The 27,643-nt window shown below is 37.3% G+C and overlaps 1 protein-coding gene across 3 annotated transcripts in view; it reads left to right on the forward strand.

Moving 5' to 3' along the window:
- LOC150098282 (uncharacterized) overlaps positions 1-27,643 on the forward strand; it is a 709,319-nt gene that overhangs the window by 647,598 nt on the left and 34,078 nt on the right. For all 3 annotated transcript variants that reach the window (XM_090406261.1, XM_090406264.1, XM_090406263.1), the window contains one exon: positions 6,272-6,431. In XM_090406261.1, the coding sequence (XP_090262387.1) occupies positions 6,272-6,431 (160 nt within the window). The remainder of the gene's footprint in view (positions 1-6,271; positions 6,432-27,643) is intronic.

Genomic DNA, 27,643 nt, shown 5'->3' on the forward strand with positions numbered 1-27,643 from the left:
GAAAATTATTTATCAAAATTGCTTTTACTGCTTCTCAATGATTTTGCTGTTAAAATGCAATGGTTGAATATTGCTAGAAAAGCAACTCCCTTCTAAGGAAGAACACCCTTCTAATGTTGGGAATCTTTAAATGTATCACATGCACACGTGTTTTCCTCTTTTCCTTCCATAACCATAATTACTTTGTATAAAATGATATTTAATCCCTTACAAGTGATTAGTCATTTTCAGGTTTATATAAATGACATTAATTCTTCAACATAACTATAAATTTACACATTTGCCACAGTAATTAACTTTTTAATAATATGTAAATATTTCTTAGTATCATGAGGCATCATCAGTACAGTTAATAAACAGCAATAGGAATTACATTAAAAAAAAACACATTGGTGCACATGCTTACATTGGAAACCCTCTATATGTACAGCAGTGTGTTTAATGATTAAAAAAAGCTGTTGACTGTAATTAAATTAAAATATAAATTTATTTTATAGAATTGAGGATAACAATTTCCCAGACTTTTGGGATAGCAAGACAGTCATTACTGTTAAGATTGGGTCTGTGATGTAAGGCTTGAGCACTTTATACAAATGATCATGTTTATATATGTTTACAAATTATTAAAGATACAACCTTACTAAATGAACATAATCCAATAACAACTCAGAAAATTATTAGCCACTCTCCTACTCATCAAGCCAGACAAGAAGAAGACTTAATTTACTGTTTTTTAAACATTAATTTTGCCAATATTACATCATTTAATGATTTATACTTATCATGATATAATATAAATGAAAAAATATACAAAATTTGCTAATTTATAACAATCACAATTTAATTTCGGTATCAGAATATTAAAAGTTTTCTGGTACAATGCTGTTTTCTTTATTTTTACTTTGGAAAAATAATGAATTCAAACAAAAAGAAAGTGTATATATGTTTACTAGCAGTATTTTGTGTGTGTGTGTGTGGGTGAGTGATAATTTTGGGAGGGGGCGAGTTAGCCATTAAAGGCAAATTAATTCTGTTATGAAAATTTTGGAAATAAAATTTTATTTTGACGCATGCACCTACACATGTTTCGAAAGATAAACTGTAGGGAAAATATCACTACATCAAAACTGCTGCATAATATCGAAATTAGCTGAAAATATGTACATAACAGTTGATTTCATAACTGCTGTTTATTTCGATTTGTAGTGAGTGATTAGGGGAAAACCAAGAAAGTTTAAATGTAAAAACCTACAGATTACGTTATAAAAATTATGCATTACATGATATGATTCAAGATTTACGTATGATTCTCTATAAAGCAAAATTTAAAAGTGGGAACCTTCGCGCAGTCTGTGAACTAACTTTCGAATTAAGATTATGAATAAAAAAGAAATCTTAATTTGTAACAGATGGAGACTGTATTCATTTTTAGATTTGGATTTTCATGAATTTATAAAATCATTGTTTGACAAAAATAATTATCTTCAATGAAGTTCTGGGAGAATTTTAAAAGATATTGGCAACTAAAATAATCAGCAAAAGATTGATAGTGACATTGATCTTCCAAAGTGATACAATATAAAGTGAAGAAAGTATGAAAGGATTTCTTATTTTGCGCTGGCATTAAAAACTATAATTATATGATAAAACAAGCAGCAAAAAATTAATATAACTCATAAGTATTTAGTCTGATATAACTTAAATTCCGGTTACCGAGCAAACGGCAAGCAACTGCATTTTTTGCTGCAGGCAACTGAACATAGCTACTAGGTACTCCAGGTTAACTAGTTAAGTGTTCTTTCAGCATGAAGGATTATTGCCCCTTCTAATGGACATGATGGTCAAATTGCACTTCTTATCCATGTTCTTTCAACAGGTGGACAGAATATTATCCAGGTTTGCTGGACGTGTATATACGTCCAGCAGAGAAATGTTACTCTTACATACATGAATTTTATAGAATACAGGAGTTTCTCTTAGTTTTATATTCTAAGGAAAGAACAATGTATTTCAAATGGAAGCGAAAGGCCTCACAAATTTTTCAGTGGCCTCTAGTTTTTATATTAAGAATTTAATATTTAAAAATAAGTATTTTATTTTGCAACTATAACTACACTGTTTTTTTATTGTTCTTTGTGAGGAGTAAGGTTTTAAAATGTGGCCCCCATAGAGATTGAGGCCGCCAGCTTGCGCCTAATGGTAAATGTGGCCCTGATTATAAGACAGGTGATTATAATAGTCTTAGGTATCAACTAGGGGCAGTTTCATGGAGGGCAGAATTTGGAAGGCCAGGACATCATTAGTGCTTGGGAAATTGTGAAGGAATATTTGTTAGCAGCAATAGTAAGCTGTATTCCACGAGTGAAGAAGCGGACATAATTTCGTGTAAAGTGGATGACAAACCACATCAAACAGGAACTGCAGTTGAAAAAGAGATTTAAAGAGAGGGGTGGAGGGCAGATACACGAAGAATATAAGACGCAGGCCAGGAAAGTGACCAGTATGGTGTGGAAGGCCAAACTGGAATATGCGAAGTGATTGGCATTAAGATCGAAAGAAAATCCTAGTGAATTTTTTAGTGAATATGTAGCCTGTAGGAGGAGAAATGATTGTGGAAGAATGACATTGCAGGATAAAACTGGGAATGCAGTTATTGATGCAGATTACATAATGGAGTTATGTAATGAGCACTTTATTGGAGTATTTCATCCTGGAGAAGAAGGTTTTAATACTAAAGGGATAGGGCACTTTTAGAGGTGCAAGAGGAGAGGAGAGTGTGTTCCAAATACTGAGTACTCTGGATATCAGTAAAGCTGTGGGTCTGAGTGGTATTTTACCACTGGTTTTGAGAGAATATACTAAAGAAATGACATCTCCATTGACCTGACTCTTCAATAAAAGTCTGGCTGCGGGAAAGGGACCCAAGGAATTGAATGAAGGTAAGATAGTGCTTGTTGCATAAGGGCGGTAGCAGACTGGAAGTGTCTAATAATAGTCCAGTTTGTGTGTCATCAGTAGTTGTTAAGGTTTTGGAGAAATTAGTGAGAGACTATATACAGCGTTTTGCAGATGAGGGTAATGTTATCTGTGAGAATCAACATGGATTTGTTAAGGGGCATTCTTGCTTTAGTAATATGATTGCCTTTTATAATCAAGTGACAAGAGTAGTTGATGAGGGAAAGGCATATACTGCCATTTTTTTGGATTTTGCAAAGGCATTTGACAGGGTGCCACATGATAAGCTGATATTTAAGTTGCAGCACATGGGTTTAAATTCAACTGGATTCAGGATTGGCTGTCTGATAGGTATCAGAGAGTTGTGTATGGTGGGGCATATCAAGGAAGCAGAAGGTTACAAGTGGGGTTCCACATAGCTCAATACTGGGACCTGTATTGTTCAACCTTTATATCAATGACATTGTCAATGGATTGCAATGGATATTCAGTAGTAGTGCAGATCTGGCAGCCCTGCAAGAGGATTTGAATAATCTAGACAGATGGGCAAAATGAATGGGGGGTGTCAGTTTAATGCACAAAATGTAAAGTCTTAAAGTTTGGGATCCATCGATGGGAGGATGCATACTCGATTGCTGCAATACTGAGAAGGATGCTGACCTGCAGAGTTAAAAGAGTTATCATTCTGTTGATCAGACCACGCTTAGACTGTTGTTCTCAAAGTTGGTCCCCAGGATTTGATGGGGATAAATTAACTGCGGAAAGTGTACAGATGCAGATAACAAAGATGGTTTTTTGAGGACTGTACAATGCCAGTTACGAGGATCAACTGAGGGAATGTGGAACTGCAGAGTTTGCTGGATAGAAGAAGGAGAGGTGATAATATGATTGAGACTTTTAAACTGTTGAGAGGCAGTTACAGGGTTGCCATTGGGGAGTTCTTTCTTTTGGTGGACGGCGTAAAGGAGCGATGACAGGGGGCCATCCCTGGAAGTTACTTAAGGAAGCTGTGAGCAGTGGTTTCTTTGTGTGGAGGGTGGTTGAGCCCTGGAATGCATTGCCTGATAGAGTGTTTAGAGCAAGAACGGTCAATGAGTTCAAGGAGTGGTATGATAGACTTTGTGTTTTCTAAGAAGGACCTCTCAAAATGAATCTTATGAATCCATGGAGGCCTGAATAATAATAATAATACATTTAGACTTTGCTTCTGCTAGATAGCACCCAAGCAGCATTGATCTCCTTTCCAATCAACTCCTGACTCCATGCTACAGCTGTAAGCCATCTCCTGAGCTTTTCATAATCACCAGTGTTGTAATTCCACATATAGCCTTTCTTAACAGAAGTCCTCTGATGACATGATCAAATCCATCACCCTCAATCCTTGCATGCCCTCTGTTACATACTGCCTGAGATAGTTGTCCCTTAAAAACTCAAATTTACTTTCTTTACTTCCAGATGCTATATCATTACCCCAACCTATATTGCCATAATTAAAATCACATTATGATCACCCTTTTCTATTTGCTTCGCTAATTTGTTTATACATTTCATGTTCACCACTCTTCACATTATCAGGTCTATATTAACATCCAACTAAGTATTCTATTTTTTTCACCTCTGTCTCACACCATACTGCCTCAAAACTGTTGCCATTATTTTCCCCTTGCATGAGCACAACTTCTTTTCTATCATCAACAGTATTCCACCTTCCTTTTTTGCCTTTTGCATCTTCATGAAAAACATCATACATTTCTGTGTTTCTTTCAAGATGTCATCCTTATTCAACCACATCTCACTTATGCTAACAATTTTTGGGTGGATGAACTCAGTACCAAAATTTTGTTCTCTTTGTTTCTGATACATCTAGCATTCATATGCAAGCATAACAGTTCATTTCTGGATCTGTAGCAAGTTTCACTGATACACTTATTAGATGTGACTTCTTCTTGCCTTCTTCAACTCATTCCTCTCTCTCTCTCTCATTACCTATCCCAGAGCCATCTCAAAACTCATTGCTTCCCCCTCCCCCTGTATCCCAGGCTATCCTTCTTTCTCTGTTTGTGCATTCATTTCCTCTTTGAGCATTGATCTTTTTTCACGCTGTATTCCTGTCTGCTCTGACTCTCCCCATTGCCCTGTCTTTCTTGCACATTTCTTCTCTCATGCTCTCCACTCATGCTACTTATTTCTCCATTAATAAGCACTAATTCAGACCCCTCCTTCCTTGCTTTTGCTCTTCCAACGTTGCTTCTTACTTTCTCAGAGCCATTCTCTGCACTCAGCACTCTCCCTTCCAGCAGAGCCTCTTAAGAGGATTTACAACAAAACCATTCAAATGGAGTCACTTACACAGTTCCATCCTTCTTTCAAACCCATCCCACACATTCACAACCTCAACTCCCTTCTTTTCACACACTTCTGTTAACATGTCATTAATAATCTCTGCCTCGACTCATCACTGTCATACCTGGGCAACACATTGACTGCTTTTCCTATCACGCTGTTATATTTTATTTTCAATATATCTAGTCTTATATATCCTTATATTAGTCTTATATACCTCCTTATATATATCTAGTCTTATATACCTCCTTATATATATCTAGTCTTACATGTTCCTCATTTCTAATCAAGTCATTTCTGATACTCCTCCTCATATCCGAAGCCTTGATCATTCTACTCATTCTACCTCCTAGAAAACAAACTATTTGAATCTTCTTGTTTTCCACACCGCTAATAATTGAATCTGCATACAGTGCCATTCATGGATTAAATTCTATTTTTTATTTGTTCTGCTTGATGGGATTCTGTGTGAAATGATAAATCAAAGTGCTTAGTCTACACCAAAACTGGATTTGTTAACAAATATTACAAAAAATCTTATATCAAATGTGATAAAAATCCATTTGACCATTTAGTTCATAAAGAGGACAATGCAACATTATTTTGTTTATGAACAAAACATGCTTAAAAATTGATTACTAAATTCAGAAAAACAGACAGACCACTAAGATCAATAGGGGAAAAAAAAAATCTTAGATATAGATTTATTCAAAGTGGTAACTTCATACATATAGAAAACTATTTGGCAGCAATTTCCATTTTATATCATAAAATTTTGAAAGTGCTGTTTGTATATATATGTAATCTTAAGAGTTATTGTTGCCAAAATATAATCCATTACCAGTTGCATTATAATAAATCATTATGATCAACCCAAGTTACTATTTTGAATTGTTTTGTTTATAAATTCAGTAATAAATAGAAGTATATACATGAAATATATATTAATATCCTAAAAAATATTTATTTTTAGGAGAACACTAAATCAGAAAATAGTGGACTTATTGGAAATGATGATGATATTTTTGGTGATGACTCTGGTGTTGATATCTTTGCTATGAACAGCAGCAGTTCAACTAAATTAAAACCTGTTATGGAAGATTCCCTGTTTGGAAGCAATTTTGATGATGATGGTTGGTTTCTGAATTTTAGATCATTATTTATATTGATAAACATTTAATGTATAATTTTGTTTGTTCTTTTTTCTCTTTGCATTTTAAATTTTAAAAATAAAATTTCTATTCAGTGATGTCAACCTTCATCTAAAGAAAGATTATAATTTTAAAGATATACTCACTGGGAAGTTCAGTGAAATGTAATCCTTGTATTGCTATTTTAATTTTATTTTAACTTACCTATTTTGTGATAGTGAAAAAATAATAATTAGCCCAGAGAATCAATCAGTGTAAACTAATTTTCAATTCATGAAAAGTTATTTTTTTATTTATTTTTTGCAAACAAATTTTATTTTGCATTTGAAATTAAAAAAAAAAAGATTGAAATGGTTAATTATGTTATAATTTATATATTATATCTATTAAGGATAAAAAAAATTAATTTCGGGACTTTCAATACTTATTTATATAAATTTTGAAATAGGATATATTTCAGCAAATAATTAATGGTAACCAGATGGCTGCCATTATTGCTGTGTTGTAAATGCTGTCAAGGTTGTTATTAAGTGTTAGTTACTATTGAAATGTATTTCAAAAATTTTTTTTAAAAAATCAAAAAGAGAGAGATTATGAAGTATGGTATGGAATGCCAGATGGAAGATAGATAAGAGGTTTAAGATGTGATTTATGGAAGGACAAAGTGATGGAATGTATAAAGGTGGGGATGAGATGGATATGAATGAAAATTATGGTTAGGATCAGGGAAACAGGAGTGGTCAGTCCAAAGAGAGAGAGAGAGAGAGGTGTAGTATAGCAGCTAGAATAGGGTGGGATGGCCTCAAAAAGAGTTGAATTATTATGTTCATATGCTATAAATTAAGGAGTATTAGAAATAAAGGAGCTGAGTTTGTTGTATTTATTGAATCATTGTCTATAGACAATCCAATCAATGTAAGTGAAACTTAGTTGCCTGAGGATGATATACTGTCAGGAATAGGAATGGAAGGATATACAATTTTTCAGAAGGATAAGAAGGTTAAAAGAGAGAGAGGGTGCTGTTCGTGATAGTATAGGAATTATGTCCACATAGTGGAAATTGAAAATGATCATACATATGAAAATTTTCAATCTGTGTGGTATGAAGTTGAAATTAACAGACTGGCATATCTAATAGGATGTTTGCTATATGCCAATGAATGGAGAGTACTCAATGTAAAAGTTTAAGCAAATAAAAAGGTGCTTCTAATGGTAAATTTTAATTACAGGCATCTGGATTGCAAAAAGAGCCCATTCCTGGAAGTTATTTAAGGATGTGGTGAAGATTGCTGTGAGGAAATTTTTTTACATGGATAATTGTGGGTGAATAGGATGTATTACCAGAATGTGTTATGGATGCAGCTTTGCTCTCCCTCTGATAGATTAAGAGTTGCAGCTATATTCATCATACTTTTTGATCACACCTTGTAAATGTGCTGTCTGTTATGTGAGCCTCTCACGATGAGTCTTCTGACTCTATGAAGGTTGATGTGATGATGATATGTTTTGCTGCAAATGTGGAATGGTTATTTCTGAAACAAATGGCACAGAAGTGCTCTCTGCTGCTTGAAGCCATTTATGGTTATATTTATTTCTTCAAAGACAGGGGAAGGATAACTACAGAATATTGCTAAAAATAATATCATCTTTGAGGTAAAAAAAAAGAGAACTGTATGTTGTGCAGTAGTTGTGTGCAGTTTAGAAGGCACCTTTTTTTATAATGCAATATAAAGAATACTTTGTGCCACATAAAATGCGTATTCGTGTTTATTATATATACAGTATATATATATATATATATATATATATATATATATATATATATATATATATATATATATATATATAGAGAGAGAGAGAGAGAGAGAGAGAGAGAGAGAGAGAGAGAGAGATACATAGATGTTCAGCATTAGAATTTAGTTCCAACATGGCTTCCTTTTCTAGCTGTACAGTTATCTTCCTTAATGTGAGAGGATGGGTAGAGAAATTTTAAAGTAAAATCGGGTGTTCTAAAGTTTATGTTAGCTAGTATATTACTATATTGTATATATTTTTCTATATAGTGTCCCCTCTCCTGGCTCATTGGTAATGTGACATATACAAGGGTGGTTCCATAAGTTTCTGGCCTGATGAACTTTTAGACGTGATAGAAAGAAAACAACTGTGTTACTTTTCAATATAATCTCCCTTTACTCCAATACACTTTTCACATCTTTGAATTAACATTTCTATGTTCTTGAAAAAATAGTCTGTATTTTGTCTGCAAAATGGCCTAAAGCTGCATCTTTCACCTCATTGTCATCTGCAAATTTTCTTCCTCGAAGGTCTTTCTTCAGTTTCCAGAAGAGGTAGTAGTCACTGGGTGGATGCTAAATCTGGGCTTTTGTATGGGTGTTCAATCTCCTAGAAGCTACAGTCTTTCACTTCAGCCTTTACAACAACAGCCATATGGATTGGAGCATTGTTGTGAAGCGGGCAAACACCATGACTCAGCATTCCTTGTCCCTTCTCCTTTATGGCATCATGCAGTTTGTGGAGGAATGAAGCATAATATTCTGCATTCATGGTGGTATTCCTTTCCTTGAAGTCAATCAAAAGAATTCCCTGACAATCCCAAAAGATTGTTGCGATGATCTTCTTGGTGGACTGAGTGACCTTGGTTTTTCTCGCCAGTGCTTCACTTGGTTTGCACCACTCCATGGATTCCCTTTTGGAAAGAGGATCATAATAAAGGACGATGGTTTCATCCCAGTGACAATGGATTCCAACACCTCTCTCTGATTTCCTTGACAAAGCTCTAAAAACTTGCAGGAACAGCTCACACGATGCTCCTTCTGAATTGAAGACCGAAGTCGGGACACCAACCTGGCACTGACCTTCATCTTGTGAAGCTTCTCATGAATGATGTGAAAGATGGTTGTTATAGAAAACCCCCAGCCTTGCTGAGATTATTTTGAGCTTCAGCTGTCTGTCATTGAGCAGTTCTTCCTCAGTCATCACTTCCACAGGCCGACCATCACAAGGATCATTCAATGCTTTCTCCTCCTAGGTGAAACTGTTTAGCCCATTCCTTCACATTTGAATATGAAGGAAAAGCTTCCCCACAAACACCATCCAATCACCTCTTTGATAGCACTTGTAGAAAGCCCTTCTTTGCTGAAAAACTTTATCACAGTGCAGTACTTAATTTTTAACATTACAGCCACTTAGCTGCCACGTGTTAGTCAAACAAGTGCCTCCAACTGAAATATGCAGGTAGAGAGTTGAAATTGGTACATTACTTTCCCCCATAGATGGTGCTGTCTGTCACACATGCCATTTTAAAAAAGGTGTGAATTTTGTATGTCAGGCCTGAAACTTTTGGAACCTACCTCATATTTGGCCACTCTGTGTGTAGCTGCCTTTGAAAAGCTAACCTTGTATGCCATCATTATGGATGTTTAACTTATTGCATTCTGCTTGGAGTTATAAGATTTATAGTTTAATTGGTTTAATGGTTATTAATGAGAATTGAGCTTTAGCTCTCATGTCTCATTCAGTAACTTTTAGAAATTGTAGGTCTTATTGGTCTTGTTCAAACTAAATCATGGAATTATATAACATATTTCTGCTAGTAGTATTAGTGAAATCAAAGAAAGGTTTACAATTGACAATTATTTATATATATCTATAATTATATAATGCTTACAATAGTGTTATACAATAATGCTTGCTACTATATTTATGTCCATTTACGAGGGTGGTCTGAAAAGTTCTCACAGTCGACCATAGATGGCAACACTATCAGCAAAACTTTTTTTTTCTAAGTTTGTACATCTGTCATAAGCATTCATGTGAAATTTCAGGTCATTCTATCAAGTAGTTTGCTTTATATAGCTGTCTGAAGCAAAAGTGTTTTCTGCATCCCTTGAAATGGATAAAATACATTGTGCAGTTATAAAATTCTTTGAAAAAGATAGTTTAACGATGCAAAAGAAATTCATTCGAAGTTTATGGGCACTCTTCTCCTTCGTTTTTGATAATTAAGAAATGAGCTGCCGGGTTTAAGCGTGGCCATACCAGCCTTGAAGATGATCCACTTGAAGGCAGTCCAAAAAAGTGTAACAATACCAGAAATCATTGTTCAAGTGAACAATATAGTATTGGATGACTGGAAAGTCAAAGTGCGTGAAATTGCTGAGACTATAGGCATTTCAAAACAACGTGTAGGATGTAGGATATATATTTTGCACAAAGAATTGCAAATGAAAAAGCTTTGTGCAAGATGGGTGCTGGCCTTGCTCACAGCAGATCAAAAACACACTTGAAAATCTCTGAACAGTACTTGGAGCGTTTTAACAAGAATAAAACTGATTCTATGCATCGATTTATTACTGTGGATGAGACTTGGATTCACTATTACACACCAGAATCCAAACAGCAGTCAAAACAGTGTACAAAAGCCAGTTGTTCAGTGCCAAAGAAAACAAAGTCAGTTCCATTGGCAGAAAAGGTCATGGCATCGGTGTTTTGGGATGCTAAAGGCATTTTGTTTATTAATTATCTTGAAAAGGATAAAACAATAACCGGGGAATATTATTCCGATCTTTTTACCAGACTACATGAAGAAATTTGTGAGAAAAGACCCTGTTTGCAGAAGAAAAAAATCATCTTTCATCAGGACAATGCACTTGCCCGCTAAGGTATTTTAGCAATGGGAAAATTAAGGGATCTGCACTATGAATTGTTGGAACATCCACCCTATTTCCCAGATTTCGCTCCCTCTGACTTCTGTCTCTTCCCAAAACTAAATCTCTTCCTCGCAAATATCTTCAGCATTTTTCTTTGAATCAAGAAGTGATTGCGGCTGTAATTATGGCTGTTCCATAATTATTTCAGTTTTGATTTAAATTTTGATTTATTGTTATTATTCAAGGTAGTAAGGGATTTTCATTAATGAATTGCTTTCTTTCAACCACTATGCAAAGTCCAAGTCCACTATACCTCATCAACTTATATCTTGAATAATCAGCAAAGAGATTATTATTAATTCTAACCTACTTAGAATCAAAGGACTCGTGGGAAATCTATACTCTCTCTCTCTCTCATGCTAAAAGATCATTGAGCCATGCCTTGAACCCATTCACAGTTTTGTGCTCAACACACACTTCAGGCAATGTATGTCACTCATCATTCACTCTCCATGCAAATAACTTGCTTCTTATTCCCCTGCTCACACCCTCCTTATATAGCTTCCATGGATGCCCTTTAATACTGCCCCTGCCTCCATTTACTCTATGAAATATCTTCTCACATTAATCTGGTAACAACTCCTCATCAACTTATATGTCTCAGTCATATTCCCTTTTCTTATATTCACAAGGTTCTGTAAGTTGCATTCCTGCAATCTGTCCTCATATATGACATTCCATAGACCTGACATTAATTTAGTAAACCTTCTCTGGGCCTTCTCATCTCCCTGAAAAACCAGCTGAACTAAATCTGTACACAGTAGTCCATAGGTGGCCTGATCGAATCCTTATGCAAGGGAACAATTACCCCTTTGCTTCTGCATGCCTTTGATTCATCTGAGATGTAAACAGAAGAATTGATTATAAAATATTAATGCCAGAAATGCTTACATTTAATTATTATTATTCAGGCCTCCATGCAGTCATAAGACTCATTCTAGGAGGTCCTTCTTAGCAAACACAAAGTCTATCATACCACTCCTTGAATTCATTGACTGTTCTTGCTCTAACCACACTCTCAGGGTACATTCCACGATTCAACCAGACTCCATGCAAAGAAACCACTTTTCACCCTCTTACTCACAGCTTCCCCATTCGTAACTTCCAGGGATGGTCCCTTGTCATCGCTCCTTAATGCTGTTCCACCAAGCAAAAGAACTCCCCAATGTCTACCCTGTAATTGCCTCTCAACAGTTTAAAAGTCTCGATCATATCACTTCTCCTTCTTCTATCCACCAAACTTTGCAGTCTCCATTCCCTCAGTCGATCCTCGTAACTGACATTGTACAGTCCTGAAACCATCTTTGTTATCTGCCTCTGTACCATTTCCACAGTTAATTTATCTCCTTCAAATCCTGGTGACCAAATTTGAGAAACAATAGTCAGTCTAAGTGTGGTCTGATCAATGGAATGATAACTATTTTATCTTTGCAGGTCAGGGTCATTCTCAGTATTGCAACAGTCCTCTGTGTTACCTTCACCACCTTTGCAATATGCTCCCTAAATTTCAGTTTTCTATCAATCATCACCACCAGATCTCTTGTCTCCCCTACTTCCTCCAATATAGCTCCTCCAATAGGGTATGCATTCTCCCATCGATGGATTCCAAACTTCAAGACTTTACATTTTGCTGCATTGAACCGAACCTCCATTCATTTGCCCATCTGTCTAGTTTATTCAAATCCTCTTTTGTGCAGATGTGGCAAACCCCAGGTCTGCCACATCTGCACTATTTCTGATAACCCTTCCCAGCTTCACATCATTGCTGAATGTTGCAATCCATTGACAATGTCATTGATATAAAGGTTGAACAATACAGATCCCAGTACTGAGCCCTTTGGAACCCCATTTATAACCTTCTGCTTTCTTGATATTGCCCCACCATACACAACTTTCTGATACTATCAGACAGCCAATCCTGAATCCATTTGACTAACCCAACATTTAAACCCATGTGCTGCAACTTAAATATCAGCTTATCGTAGCACCATGCCAAATGCCTTTGCAAAATCCCCAAAAAAAAGGCAGTACATGCCTTTCCCTCATCAACTACTCTTGTCACTTGATTATAAAAGGCAATCATATTACTAAAGCAAGAGTGCCCCTTAATAAATCCATGTTGATTCTCACAGATAACATTACCCTCATCTGTCCAACGCTGTATATAGTCTCTCACTAATTTCTCCAAGACCTTAACAACTACTGATGACACACAAACAGGCTTATAATTAGCCACTTCCAGTCTGCTACCACCCTTATGCAGCGGCACTATCTTTTCCTTCCATTCCTTGGGTACCTTTCACGTAGCCAGACTTTTATTGAAGAGCCAGGTCAACAGAGCTGTCAGTTTTTTTAGCACATTCTCTCAAAACCTGTGGTAAAATACCATCCAGTCCCACAGCTTTACTGACATCCAGAGTACTCAGTATTTGGAACACACTCTCCTCTTGCACCTCTGAACCCTGAACCGGCCCAATCCCTCTAGTATTAAAACCTTCTTCTCCAGGATGAAATACTCCAATAAAGTGCTCATTGAACAACTCCATTATGGAATCTGCATCAATAACTCTATTCCCAGTTTTATCCCGCAGTTGTCATTCTTCTACAATCATTTCTTCTCCTACTGGCCACATAGCTAAAAAATTACCTAGAAGTTTCTTTAGATCTTAGTGCCAATCTCTTCTCATATTCCAGTTTTGTCTTCCTCACCATACTAGTCACTCGCCTGGCCTGAATCATATATTTTTTGTGCATCTGCTCTCCACCCCTCTTATATCTCTTTCATAATCTCTTTTTCAACTGCAGTTCCTATTTGATATGGTTTGCCATCCACTTTACACTGAATTGTGTCCCCTTCTTCACTCATGGAATACAGCTTACTATTGCTGCTAACAAATGTTCATCACAATTTCCCAAGCACTGATGATATCCTAACCTTCCAATTCCATCCTCCATGTAACTACCCCAAGTTCATATCTGAGACATAATCACCTGCCTTATAATTCCACATATGGTCCCTTATCTTTGATACTCCTGCATGTCTATTTATCTTCCAAGTCAAAAACCACATGGTCACTCTTTCCAATTGGTGGGAGAGATGCCATCTCACTTATTATCAGCTCTTCTGATACTATGACCAAATCCAAAACTCTTGAACCTCTTTGTTCCCTCTATTACATGTTGCCTAAAACATTTGTCCCTCAAGAATTCTAGAAATTCCATTCCCTTATTACTATCCCAGCTTATATGCTATAGTTAAATTCTCCCATAACAATCATTCTTCTTGCACTTGCCAAGCTCAACTGCCTAAACATCTCCTGCTCACCACCCTCTCTGCTCCTTGGTTTGTAGCAGCACCCTACTAAATATCCTGTCTTGGCCTCAAAACCATTAATGTCACTGCCTTCCAAAGCCTCCACTCTTAGAGTACATAAGTCATCACTTATCATTACTCCACCACCACGTTATCCTTTCCTATCCTGCTGAAAAATGCTGTAACCATGTCTCCGAGATCCCAAGAATCTTTGGCCAGGCTGATGCTATCAGCACCACCAATTCATCTCCTTTATTTCAGCTACTTCTTGCATTAGTATAAAGCATAAAAATGTCACTGCTTCTATACCTATTATTATCCCCTCTAGACCCCACTGGACTCGGTGTTACCTGATGTCGTCCCTCTTCCCCCATGTATCAATTCCCACAAGAGGCCACCCTGCTACCTGTTGCAGGGTCGATATCCTGGGAATTCTAGTTTCCTTGCATTGATGCACACCAACTCGTTCAGAAAACTGCAATCTTTCGAGATGCCTTCATCCTTCTTCATTCAAATACAAGTGGTCTCTCGCATACAGTTTCCTTCTGTCCTCGAATGCCCTCCAAGCATCCACATATTCCAATCCACTCTTCTGACACATTTTGGCTATTATGCTATTCAGTATTACTGCTCTTCAGCTCAGCTCATACCTGGGCAACACACACAATCTATCCTCTCTGTGTTTTCTTTTGTACAACCTCAAGCAAGAATGTCAAATCTCTCGCCTCCTGATTTACATTGCCTCTCAAGTCATTCGTGCCCACCATTACAATCATTTCATCCATCCTTTCATCCATCTTAATTGCCATACCGACACTTTTTTTTCGTCCCTCCAGGCAAACACTCCTCTGGCATCCTATCTTGCACACCAATAGTCATCGAGTCTCCATACATCACGCATTTAATATTTTTATTGTGAAAATTTCGGCTAAGTTTCATAGCCATGGTCAAGGCAGTTATAGGAAAACTCAAAAAATAACAATTGAAAGCACATGATATTTTGTACAATATCAACTGCAGGAGGGTAGCTCCATATACATTAATAGATATTCAAAATAAATTAGAATAGCTTAATTTAGTTAATTAGTTTTAAATTATAAACAATATTTAATTACAGTTATGGAATGCATGAATGGAGAGTATTATTTAATATAAATTCCAAAATTGAGAAAGTTTTAGGCAATCATTTGTGTTCAAATTAATAATCAATAATTATAGTTGTCATCCTAACCCTTCTCAAGAAGAAGTTACTAGAATTTGTATTCCATATGTTATTATTATCAACATTTGACTTCCATGGAGTCAGAGACTCATCATGGCAGGTACTCACTATTGCATACAATGCTCATCCAACCGCGTCTAGATACATTGAATCAAAACTGATTCAACGTGTCTACATCCACAACACACTCAGGCAATGCATTCCACTCACCAACCACCCTCCATGCAAAGAATCTGCTTCTCACTCCTTTACTCACATCCTCCTTATGCAGTTTCCAGCAATGGCCTCTTGTTCTACTCCCCTCTTCCATTCTATGAAAAATCTCTTCCATGTCCACCTGATAACAACCCCTGACCTGCTTATATGTCTCAATCATGTCCTCCCTCTTCTTCCTATTGACGAGATTGTGCAACTTACATTCTCTCAATCTGTCCTCGTGCTCCACATTCCAATGACCACTGACTACCTTTGTGAATTTCTCTGTGCCCTTTCCAACATATCCTCGTCACCATGAAAACCTGGCAACCAAATCTGAGCACAATAATAATGCATATGGGCGTGATCAAGGCTTTATACAATGGAATCATAACCTCTCTATCTCTGCATGTCAGGGTTCTCCGCATCATTGCCATTATTCGATGTGATGTCTTCACAACTTGTGCAATTTGCCCCCTGAATTTCGTGTCCTTGTCCACCATCACTCGTAGATCTCTCATCTCCTCTACTTCTGTTAAAGTTTCCCCACCAAGTGTATACTTCACATCCCATCGTTGCTTACCAAATCTCAAAACCTTACACTTCGCAACATTGAACTGATACTTCTACTTACCTGCCCATTCATGCAATCTATTCAAGTCCTCTTGTAAGGCATTAACATCAGCCTGACTGTGCATTGCTCTCCTCAGTTCTGCAATCAGCTGGATATCACTAATTAAATCCAACCCAATATCATAACCCATTAACATACAAATTGAACAACAATGGCCCCAAAACTGACCCCTGCGGCACACCACTAGTGACCTTTCTCTTTCAAGATACTGCATCCCCATATACAACTTTCTGATACCTATCTGACAGGCCGTCACTGATCCAACACAGAAGTCTGTTATCCAATCCCATACGTTTCAATTTATTTAAGAGCTTGTCATGTGACAGTCTATCAAAAGCCTTTGCAAATACACCACTGTATATGCATCTCCTCTGTCCAAGGTATTTGTTACCTTTTTATAATACATAAGTAAGTTAGTGAAACATAATCTCCCCTTAACAAACCCATGCTGATAACCACAGAGAATACTGCTGTTATCAACCCATTTCTGTATTCTATTTCTCACCAATCTCTCCAGGACCTTCACCACAACTCCAGATATATAGACTGGCCTATAATTTGAAGTTACAGCCTTTTCACTGCCTTTATGCAGTGGAACAATTATACCCTCCTTTTACTCCCTTGGAACCTGTGCTGTTGCAAAACTCTTGTTAAACAGGCATGCCAGTTCCCTGAAACATTCCCTTATCAAGGTTATTTATTTCCTCAAATACCTCCTGCTCACTCATGATTTCATCCTGATCAGGATGAAACACACTTATAAATTGATCACTCAATACTTCAACAATGTCTTCTGCAGCAGTTACCATTCTATCACTTTCATCTCCCTTACCTTCATCTTTCGATGATCATTCTTCCTTCTACTTGCCACATATCTAAAAAACTCTAAGGTTTTTCTTAGCCTGATTTGCCAATTTCTGCTCATACTCTACTTTTTTCTCCATTACTAACTGAGTCACTCTCCTAGCTTGTTCTTTATATTCTTCATTTGATTGATTACCGTTATCCATCTTGTACTTTCTCCAAAGTATTTTCTTTTTCCAGATTTCATGCTTAAGCTCCACATTCATCCATTTTACACCTACCTTTTCAGCCTTTTGGCCTTTGGGATACATTTGTACATTGATGCTGTTATATATTTCTTTGTAAGTTCCCATGCAGCATTTATTTCATTACCGCTCAACTCCTCGTTCCATGTTATAGCTCGAAGTTGTCTCCTAAGCTTGTCATAATTACTAACCTTATAATTTCATATATGGTTTCCTCGCAAAAGCCTGCATATGACTAGCCACAACACAGGTGATTACTTCATGATCACTTTCACCAAATGGAGGAAAATGTGAAACCCCTCTAACAATTACATCCTCTGATGAAATGATCAGATCTAGAATTCTTCATCCTTGCGTTCCTTCCTTCCTTTACGTGTTGCGTGAGATAGTTATCTCCCAAGAACTCGAGAAATTCACTTTCCTTATTCCCAAATGCCATCTCTTCATTCCAATCTATACTGCCATAATTAAAATCACCCATAATAATTGCCCTTCCTTTGTACACTAATCCAAGTTGTTTCTACATTTCTTCATCACCACCTTCCACATTCCCAGGCCTATAGCAACATCTAACTAAATATGTCTTCCTCTCAACCTCCACTTTACTCCATGCTGCTTCATAACTATTGCCAGTATATCCCCCTTTCATGTCTACCTTATGTGGACTTAATTCCCCTGCTATCATCAGCAACACTCCCTCTCCCTTCCTACCCTTTATATCCTCACGAAAAATACTGTACCCTTCCATTTCTATTCCCGTTATGATATCATCTGCATTCAACCATGTTCCACTTATTCCAATATTTGGGGGAGAATAAACTCAATTGCTGAAACCATTTCATCCCTTTTATTTCTGATACTTCTGGCATTTGTAAACAAACACAACAGTTCATTTTTAAGTCTATAGCCAGTCCAATCCAAGCCATATGTTGGTTGCAGTTTCCCCACTACACCTGCCAAATCACCTTTATCACTGCTTACCACATATACCTGCTCAGTCTCCACTTCTCCACCCACATTACAATATACTCTATATTCATACACACATTCACTGCCACTTACAACATTCACTCTCTCTATGCCATGTCTCCCTGTCCACCCAAGCTCCTTCCCCCCCACCCTGTTTCCCTGTTCCTCTTGTATTCCTGTTGCCAAATACTGCTGTCTCTTCAGTACCACTCTCTCCTGATTTTTCTCTTCATCTCTTCCTTCTGATCTCTGGCACGCATCACACACTGTACTTCCACACTATACCTTCATCCAGCACATTCACTCCAAAGCCATTTAAATGCAACCCATCACGCCTGTATAATTTCATTCTTCCCTCAAACACATGCCATACATACACAAACTCCACTCCCTTCTCCTCACACAGCTCTGCCAACATACCATTCATGATTTTGGCTCTCCGTCGCAACTCATTCTCATCATACCTAGGTAACACACACTGACAACCTTTCCTACTACACTCTTATCTTTCACTCTTCTCAATAGCCTCCTGATATTTATCCTCCATCTTTCTTATGTCCAGTTAGATCATTCATCCCTACAATCACAACTAACAATCTCACTCGTTTCTTCCTCATGTCCAGTGCCTTAATTATCGTACTCATTCTCCCACCTGGATAGCAGACCTTATGGACTCGGTCAGTAACTAACCCTCTAATTATGGAGTCTCCATATACTTGCTATCCTGGAATCACTTGTCACTTCTTTTACTTTTACAAAAGATTGCAAAAATTGTTCTCACAATTTTTTCAATCTGACTCCCTGCACTTCCAGTCTCTGTCCACTATCACTCCCAGATCTCTCATCTCCACCTCCTTCAAAATTTCTCCATTAATTGCATACTCTTCATCCCAATCTTGCCTGCTAAATTTCAAGACCTTACACTTTGCAAAAACTGAAACTCCAATTATTTGCCCACCCACTCACATAGTTTATTCAGATCCTCCTGCATGGCCACAATGTCTGCTCTACTTCTCATAGCCCTTCCCAACTTTGTATCATTGGCAAACAGCTGTACATTTCAAGTTTAGCAGAGCCCAATGTCATTAACATACAAGTTAAATAATAATGGTCCCAAAATGGATCCCTGTTGCACTCTGCTAGTTACCGACCTCTTTTGGAATACCACTCCATATACAGCCTTCTGATACCTGTCTGACAGCCAATCAGCTATCCAACTTACTAGTCTGTTACCTGATCCTATCTGTTTCAGTTTAGCTACCAACTTGTCATGTAGCAGTATATCAGAGGCCTTTTAAAATTCCAAATACACCACCATATATGCATCTCCTTTATGAAGTGAATTTGTCAATTTCCCTTAAAATATGTAGAGAAATCCTGTCTAGTCTCTCTCTTACTGACATTTAGTGTACTTAGGCTAAATTGGGTGTGAAATTAGATGACTTATTACCATGTGTATAAGTGAATGTGCAAAGAAGCTGACACATTTGTTCAACCAAAGAATGGAAAGGAATAAGGATTGCTGAAACATAATCTCCCCCTAACAAACCCATGCTGACCATCAGAAAGAATACTGCTGTTATTAATCCACTTCTGAATCCTAGTTCTCACAACTTTCTCTAATATCTTAACAGCAACACCAGACATACAGATTGACATATTGGGTTCGAGGTTTTGGTGTAATTTATCGCTCGTGTAAAATTGGTGATTTTGGGTGTTTTTTGTGTGTGTTTTTCCTTAGAAAATTGGTTTTATGGTATATTAGAACGATTTTCGTGTTTTTAGAGTATTTTGTGTGTCTTTATAACATATTTTATTGGGGCTGTCGCCACTAGAGGGATTCGTAGTGTGTAGTGTTCGTGAAAGCTTCGGATAAGATAAGTATTATTTTCAGTTATCGTTGATAAATTTATTTAATATTGCATAGTTTTGTTTGCCTTGTGTCTCTTAGTGCATCTTTTGTGTGTTTTTGGTGTTATAAATAAATGTTATAAGTTAAATGTTATAATTTATAATTTGATAAAATACGTTGGAAGTAAGTATGGCTCCAGTACGAAGGAAAATGGTGCCCAGTAATGATGGTTCGCCATCTTTATCAAAGAACGGTAGTATAAAAGAGATGATTCATTGTACTAGCTGTGAAATGTATGCTTTGCGGAGTGCGGTCGGAGTGTGGTTAGATGATAATAAAGGAGTGAATGTGTGTAGAAAATGTAGGGAGAATGAGAAATTGAAGAGTATTTCGGATCGTGAGTGTGATATTTTTGTCAAACTTCAGAATGAAGAAAATAGGGATATGACAAAAAACGGTGAGGTTGTACCAGAGAATTGTGAGAGTGTGAATGATAGTATTAATGGTTTTACTGAGAATAAAAAAGATGAGATAGATGCAATGAGTGAGATCACGTTGTTGAATGGTGCAATACAAAGGGCAAAACAGCAGCTAGAGCGTATGAGCAAAAGTTGACTGAATGAACCAGCCAATAATAAAAAGTATGACAGGAAAAATAGACGTATGAGTGTGAACATGAACAAAATGAAGGATAGAGTGCTGTATGGAGACGCGTTAGTACGAGGTGTGATAGTAGAGGATTTTACAAAATCGTACCAACCTGGTGCCACCATAAAGGATGTAACTGAGTCTATTAGAGAGCAAAAGGAAAGGGTGAAAGAAATGATTGTTGTGGCAGGTACGAATGATTTGAAAGGAGACAAAATGGAAATGATAGAAGACCTGAATGAATTGTTTGAGGTAGAAACAATTCATTCAGGTAGAGGCAAAAGAAAAGAGTGAGAGAGTTAGAATGATTAGTCTTTTGCCACGGTATGAGAGTGAAATGTTTAAAAGGAGGGCCATAATTGCGAATGACTTTATGCGTGGGTTATATATGACGAGTGGTGTGGAATTTGTGGACGTGTGGAGTGAGTTCGATGGGCGAAAGGATCTATATAAGATGGATGGCTTGCATTTGAATGGTTACGGTGTAAGAAGACTTGAGAAAGTGTTGCTGAATGTGGTGGATGTGCAAATTCAGGGAAACTAGATTTATTAGGGGGGGGGGGAGTAGATATACAGTCCTTAGGGAGGCAGTTGAATGTAAGAATGAATATAATATGCCCGAGCAAATAAGGATAACAAATCAGAGTGGGATAGTTAATATAAGGCATCAAGGTAGGGTTGGGGATAATGGGGGTCTTAAATTCATGTACACTAATGCTAGGAGTATTAGTAACAAGAAGGAAGAGTTTTTGGCCATAGTTGACACTTCCAGACCACAGGCTATTGGTATTAGTGAAACATGGCTGACTGTAGAATAGCTAGTGGGATTGAATGTGATGGGTATAGTGTGTTCAGGAATAACAGGGAGAATAAAATGGGGGAGGAGTATTGTTGATGATAGCTGATGAGCTGCAGCCAAGGAGAATAGAATTTGAATTGCAAGATAGAGAAGAGAGCACATTTGAGGCCATTTGGTGTGAGATTGTGGCTAGCAGAACTAAATATACAATTGGGTGCTGCTATAGACCAGGTGATGGAAAAGATGGTGTTGACAGTGGGCACAAGCAAATAGAAGAAATGAGTGTAAGGAGGGTGATTATTATGGGAGATTTCAACTATGGTCACATTGATTGGAGTGAGGAGAGGACACACGGGAGGAAGGAATTGGATTTTATGCGGTTATTAAGGATAACTATCTGCGACAGCATGTAATGGAAAATACTAGGGGTCAGAGAGTGCTTGACCTAGTAATTACATCTGAGGATTTGGCTGTAACAAATATGACCACATTACCACCAATCGGTGAGAGTGATCATAGGGTCTTGACTTGGGAGGTGGATAAAGGTGTGGAATTTACAATTAAGACAGGGTACATGTGGAATTATCGGGCTGGAAAGTATGACAAGCTTAGTAGTTTGATTGGTTCAGTGCCATGGCATGTGCAACTGCAAGGACTAGAAGTCGATAGTGCATGGGAGGTAGTTAAGAAGTGTTTGCATGAAGCAATGGCTGACTGTATACCTAGAGTCCGAATAATAAATCAACCAGGGGTTAAATGGATGAATAACACCATTAAGCTTGAGCTGCAAAAAAAGAAACACCTATGGAGGGAATTTAAGGAGAAAGGTGACCGGCAGGCACACGAACAGTATAAAGTGCAGGCCAGAAGGGTAACGAGTGTGGTAAGAAAAGCAAAAAAGGATTACGAAAGAACATTGGCCATGCAGGCTAAAGAGAATCCTGAACAGTTTTTTAGATATGTAGCAAGTAAAAGGGAAAATGTACATGGCAGAATGATTTTAAAGAATGCTGATGGTAGGGAGGCAACTGAATAAGTTGATATAGTTGAGTTACTGAGTGAGCACTTTGCAAGAATATATCATCCAGGTGGTGACATTGCAGAAACGAATGTACCAGTAGATTATATGGGAATTGTGGTGAATGAAGTGGAGGTGAGTAGTCTATTGCATAACCTCAATGTCAATACATCTGTGGGATTGGATGGTATACCAGCTCGTGTTGTACGAGAAGTAGCTAAAGAATTGTACCCTTGACCATTTTGTTTAATTTGAATCTTGGGTCTGGGTTAGTCCCGAGGGGGTGGAAAGAGGGGAAAATAGTTCCACTGCATAAAGGTGGTTCCAAGACTGGTGTTGTAAATTATCGACCGATTAGCATATCAGGAATCATTGTCAAGGTCTTAGAGAAATTAATCAAGAAAAGAATACAGGATTGGATAGATGAAAATGGGATATTGTATGGGGGGGACAACATGGTTTTGTGAAGGGTAGATCATGCCTCAGTAACTTGCTCACGTTTTATGACACAGTGACGGCTGAACTGGATAGGGGTAATGGGGTTTACAGTAATACTACTGGACCTTGCCAAGGCTTTTGATAGGATACCACATAGAACCCTAATCAGTAAACTGGAGCAGATGGGGATAGATATAGGGTTGGTGAGATGGATAAGAGGGTGGTTGAAGGAGAGATACCAGAGAGTGGTTTATTCAGGAGTGGAGTCTAAAAGATGGCTTGTGACTAGTCGAGTGCCACAGGGCTCTGTTCTTGGACCACTGCTTTTCAATTTGTTCATCAATGATATAGGAAAGGATTTGAGAGGAAGTGTTCACTTGTTTGCTGATAATGCGAAGTTGGGTAGAGCAATTATGAGTGCACAGGATGTCAAAATTTTACAGGATGATTTGGATAGTTTGGAGGACTGGGCTAGGAAAAATGGATGTCAATTTAATGTGCCAAAGTGTAAGGTTATGCACTTTGGGGTGAAAAGAATAACAGCAGTATATCGCATTGGTGGAACCGTACTCTAAGAGATTGATGAGGCCAGGGATTTGGGAGTGTTGGTGGATAGGGAATTGAAGTTTAGGGGGCACATTGCAAAAGTGACTAAAACAGCTCACCAAATCACTTGGCTTCTGAAAAATACTTTAACATGCAGAGACAAACAAGTTGTTGTTCCTCTGTATCGAGCCTTGATAAGACCCCATCTGGACTACTGTGCCCAGTTATGGGAACCAGGGTTTCTTCGTGATGGGGAGGAAGTGGAGAGGATCCAGAGATGAGTGACCAAGATGATAGCAGGCCTGTGGAATGAACCTTATGAGAATAGGTTGAAGATTTGTGGGTTGCAGAAATTGGTCGATAGGCAAAGGAGGGGTGATATGATTGAGACATTCAAATTACTGAAGGGTTTCTATAAGATTGATCCAGAAGATATTTTTGAAAATATGACTGGTGGTGGGAGGACTAGGGGCCATGAATGGAAGCTGGGCAAGAGCATGGTTGACAAGGGTGTTAGAGCTAGGTTTTTTACTTGGAGAGTAGTGAATGAGTGGAATAAGCTTCCAGAGTCTGTTGTGGGTGCTACGACCGTGAATGAGTTCAAGGCAAGGTATGATAGATACTGTGTGCATGTCGAATAGTTGTTCTTGACATGATGTTAGGGCCTCCCTCGATGAGTCTGTCTACTCCTTGGAGTTGCCTGGAACAATAATAATAATAATATAATATAATTTGTAGCCTTAATCTTATCTCTCCCTTTGTGAAGTGGAACAGTTTTTCCCACATTCCATTTCTTTGGAACTTGCCCTGTTGCAAGACTCATGTTAAATAGTTGTGCCAAAGGTGCCATTAATTCCAAAGGGCATTCCCTCAAGACACATGGCAATATACTATCAAATCCAATTGCCTTATTAACATCACGTTTGCTTAATTCCTTATATACTTCCTGCTCATTCATCATCATTCCCTCCTTCACCATACCCTCTACACTCCAGCTTCTCCTGATATTGCCTTCATGAGGATGAAATACACTGATAAACTGATCATTGAATAATTCAACTATATCCCTTGCATTGGTTTCCAGTCCGCCACTGTCATCAACTGCCATCATCCTCCTATAATCATTTTTCCTTCTTCTTGCCACATATTGAAAGAACTCACTAGAGTTTTTCTTAGCTTGATTGGCTAATTTCTTCTCTTACTGCACTTTTGCTACCTTTACCAACCAAGTTATCTTCCTGGCCTGCTCTTTGTACTCTTCATGAACTGATTGTTATCAACATTCATCTTGTGCCTCCACAGTGCCTTCTTCCAGATTTCATGCGTAATCCCTTCATTCATCCATTTTACTCCTACCTTGTTTTGCCTTTTCACCTTTGGAATACATTCACACTTTGCTGCTGTTAAATAGCTCTTGATCAATTCCCATGCAGTGTCTGTATCCTTCCCACTCAACCCCTCTTTCCATACTAGAGCTTCCATTTGTTTACTAAGCTTTCTATAACAAGCCTTGTAGTTTCGCATATATCCCTTCTTTATAGTTCTCATGTGACTGGCTGCAACCCAGGTGATCACTTCATGGTCACTCTCCCAGTTAGGGGAAGATTAGACACTCCATTTACAATCACATCCTCTAATAATGTAACCAGATCTAAGACACTTAACCTTCATGTGCCCTCCATTACATACTGACTAAAATTGTTGTCCCTTAAGAACTCAAGAAGTTCATTTTCCATATTCCCTGATGCTCTCTCTTCAATCTACTCAATATTACCATAGTTAAAATCACCCATAATGTTCACCCTTTGCTTCTTCACTAAGCCAAGTTGCCTGTACATTTCTTTGTCTTCACCTTCTACATTCCCTGGACCTTAGCAACATCCCACCAAATATGTAAAAGAAATTACTGTGAAATTGCTGTGAAAGAAATTAAATCATGCCTATCCCAACATCTTACAAAAAGCAGTGCTTACTGTTCTCATGATATTATCCAAGCAACTGTTCCTTCACTATCATCTGTATTCCTTCCTACTACTATAAAATTATTAACTTGTTAACATGTGGTTTCTACATATGCATTTGTGAGTATGGATTGCATTGTGTAGCAGTCTTACTGCTAAATACATAGCAGTAAGACTGTTTACTTACTGCCAAAAGTATTTTTATCACTAAGCAGTAACTACACAGTGATAGTGATATCAAAATGGCTTTAATAATAATATTATTAAAATGTATTGAGAGTTTTGTTGAAGTGGTAGAAGTTGACATTTGGGACAGTTGACAGTGAGAATTTAATTTAGAAACTCACCTTTTGTTTATAGATTATGAAAAAGCATTTGATAAAATAAAAAGTATTATTTTATTTTATCAAATGAAAAAATTTGATTTGATATTATTATTTGATATATTACAAAGAATAATTATACCTAATTTTTTACTGCAGGCAACATTGAATTATATACAAAGATAATGAAATGAAAATAAATGTCTCCAAAAACAATCTATTAACCAAGGAGCAAGACAGGGATGTCTTCTGTCTCCAGCACATTTTAACAATTATATTAATGAAATAGTAATTTGTATTATAATAAATTGATCCTTGCATTCCTTCCTTTATGTGTTGCGTGAGATAGTTATCTCCCAAGAACTCGAGAAATTCACTTTCCTTATTCCCAAATGCCATCTCTTCATTCCAATCTATACTGCCATAATTAAAATCATCCATAATAATTACCCTTCCTTTGTTCACTAATCCAAGTTGTTTATACATTTCTTCATCACCACCTTCCACATTCCCAGGCCTATAGCAACATCCAACTAAATATGTCTTCCTCTCAACCTCCACTTTACTTCATGCTGCTTCATAACCATTGCCAGTATTTCCCCCTTTCATGTCTACCTTATGTGGACTTAATTCCCCTGCTATCATCAGCAACACTCCCTCTCCCTTCCTACCCTTTCTATCCTCACGAAAAATACTGTACCCTTCCATTTCTATTCCCGTTATGATATCATCTGCATTCAACCATGTTTCACTTATTCCACTATTTGGGGGAGAATAAACTCAATCACTGAAACTATTTCATCCCTCTGATACTTCTGGCATTTGTGAACAAACACAACAGTTCATTTTTATGTCTATAGCCAGTCCTATTGCCACTATTTTCCCCTTTCATGTCTACCTTATGTGGACTTGTGAGGATAGAAAGGGCAGGAAGGGAGAGGGAGTGCTGCTGAGGGTAATTATTATGCATGATTTTAATTATAGCAGTATAAATTGGAATGAAGTGATGGCATTTGAGAATAAGGAAAGTGAATTTCTCGAGTTCTTGGGAGATAACTATCTCACACAACACATGAAGGAAGGAACGCGAGGATTAATATTACAAAGAATAAATATACCAAATTTTTTATGACAGGCAATATTGAATTATATACAAAGATAATGAAATAAAAATAAATGAAAAAAATGTCTGCAAAAACAATCTAGAAAACAAGGAGCAAGACAGGGATATCCTCTGTCTCCAGCACATTTTAATAATTATATTAATGAAATAGTATTTTGTATTATAACAAATTGATTCTCACGTTCCTTCCTTCCTATTTAATAATAGCCTACTTAATGTTGTAATCACAGGCAAAGCTACAAGTGCAGATAAGGAGGTGGGCGCAAATTATTCAGAGATTTTGAAGAAAATTGTGGGGGGGGGGGGGGCTATTGTGAGCAACAGATATTTAATGTCGATTAAACCCCTTTTTTGGAAGCGAATGCCTTCCAAGA

Source organism: Typopeltis vanoorti, chromosome 16, assembly GCF_054136105.1.
Source record: "Typopeltis vanoorti isolate ZY-2024b chromosome 16, IOZ_Tvanoo_1.0, whole genome shotgun sequence".
NCBI classification, from domain to species: domain Eukaryota; kingdom Metazoa; phylum Arthropoda; class Arachnida; order Uropygi; family Thelyphonidae; genus Typopeltis; species Typopeltis vanoorti.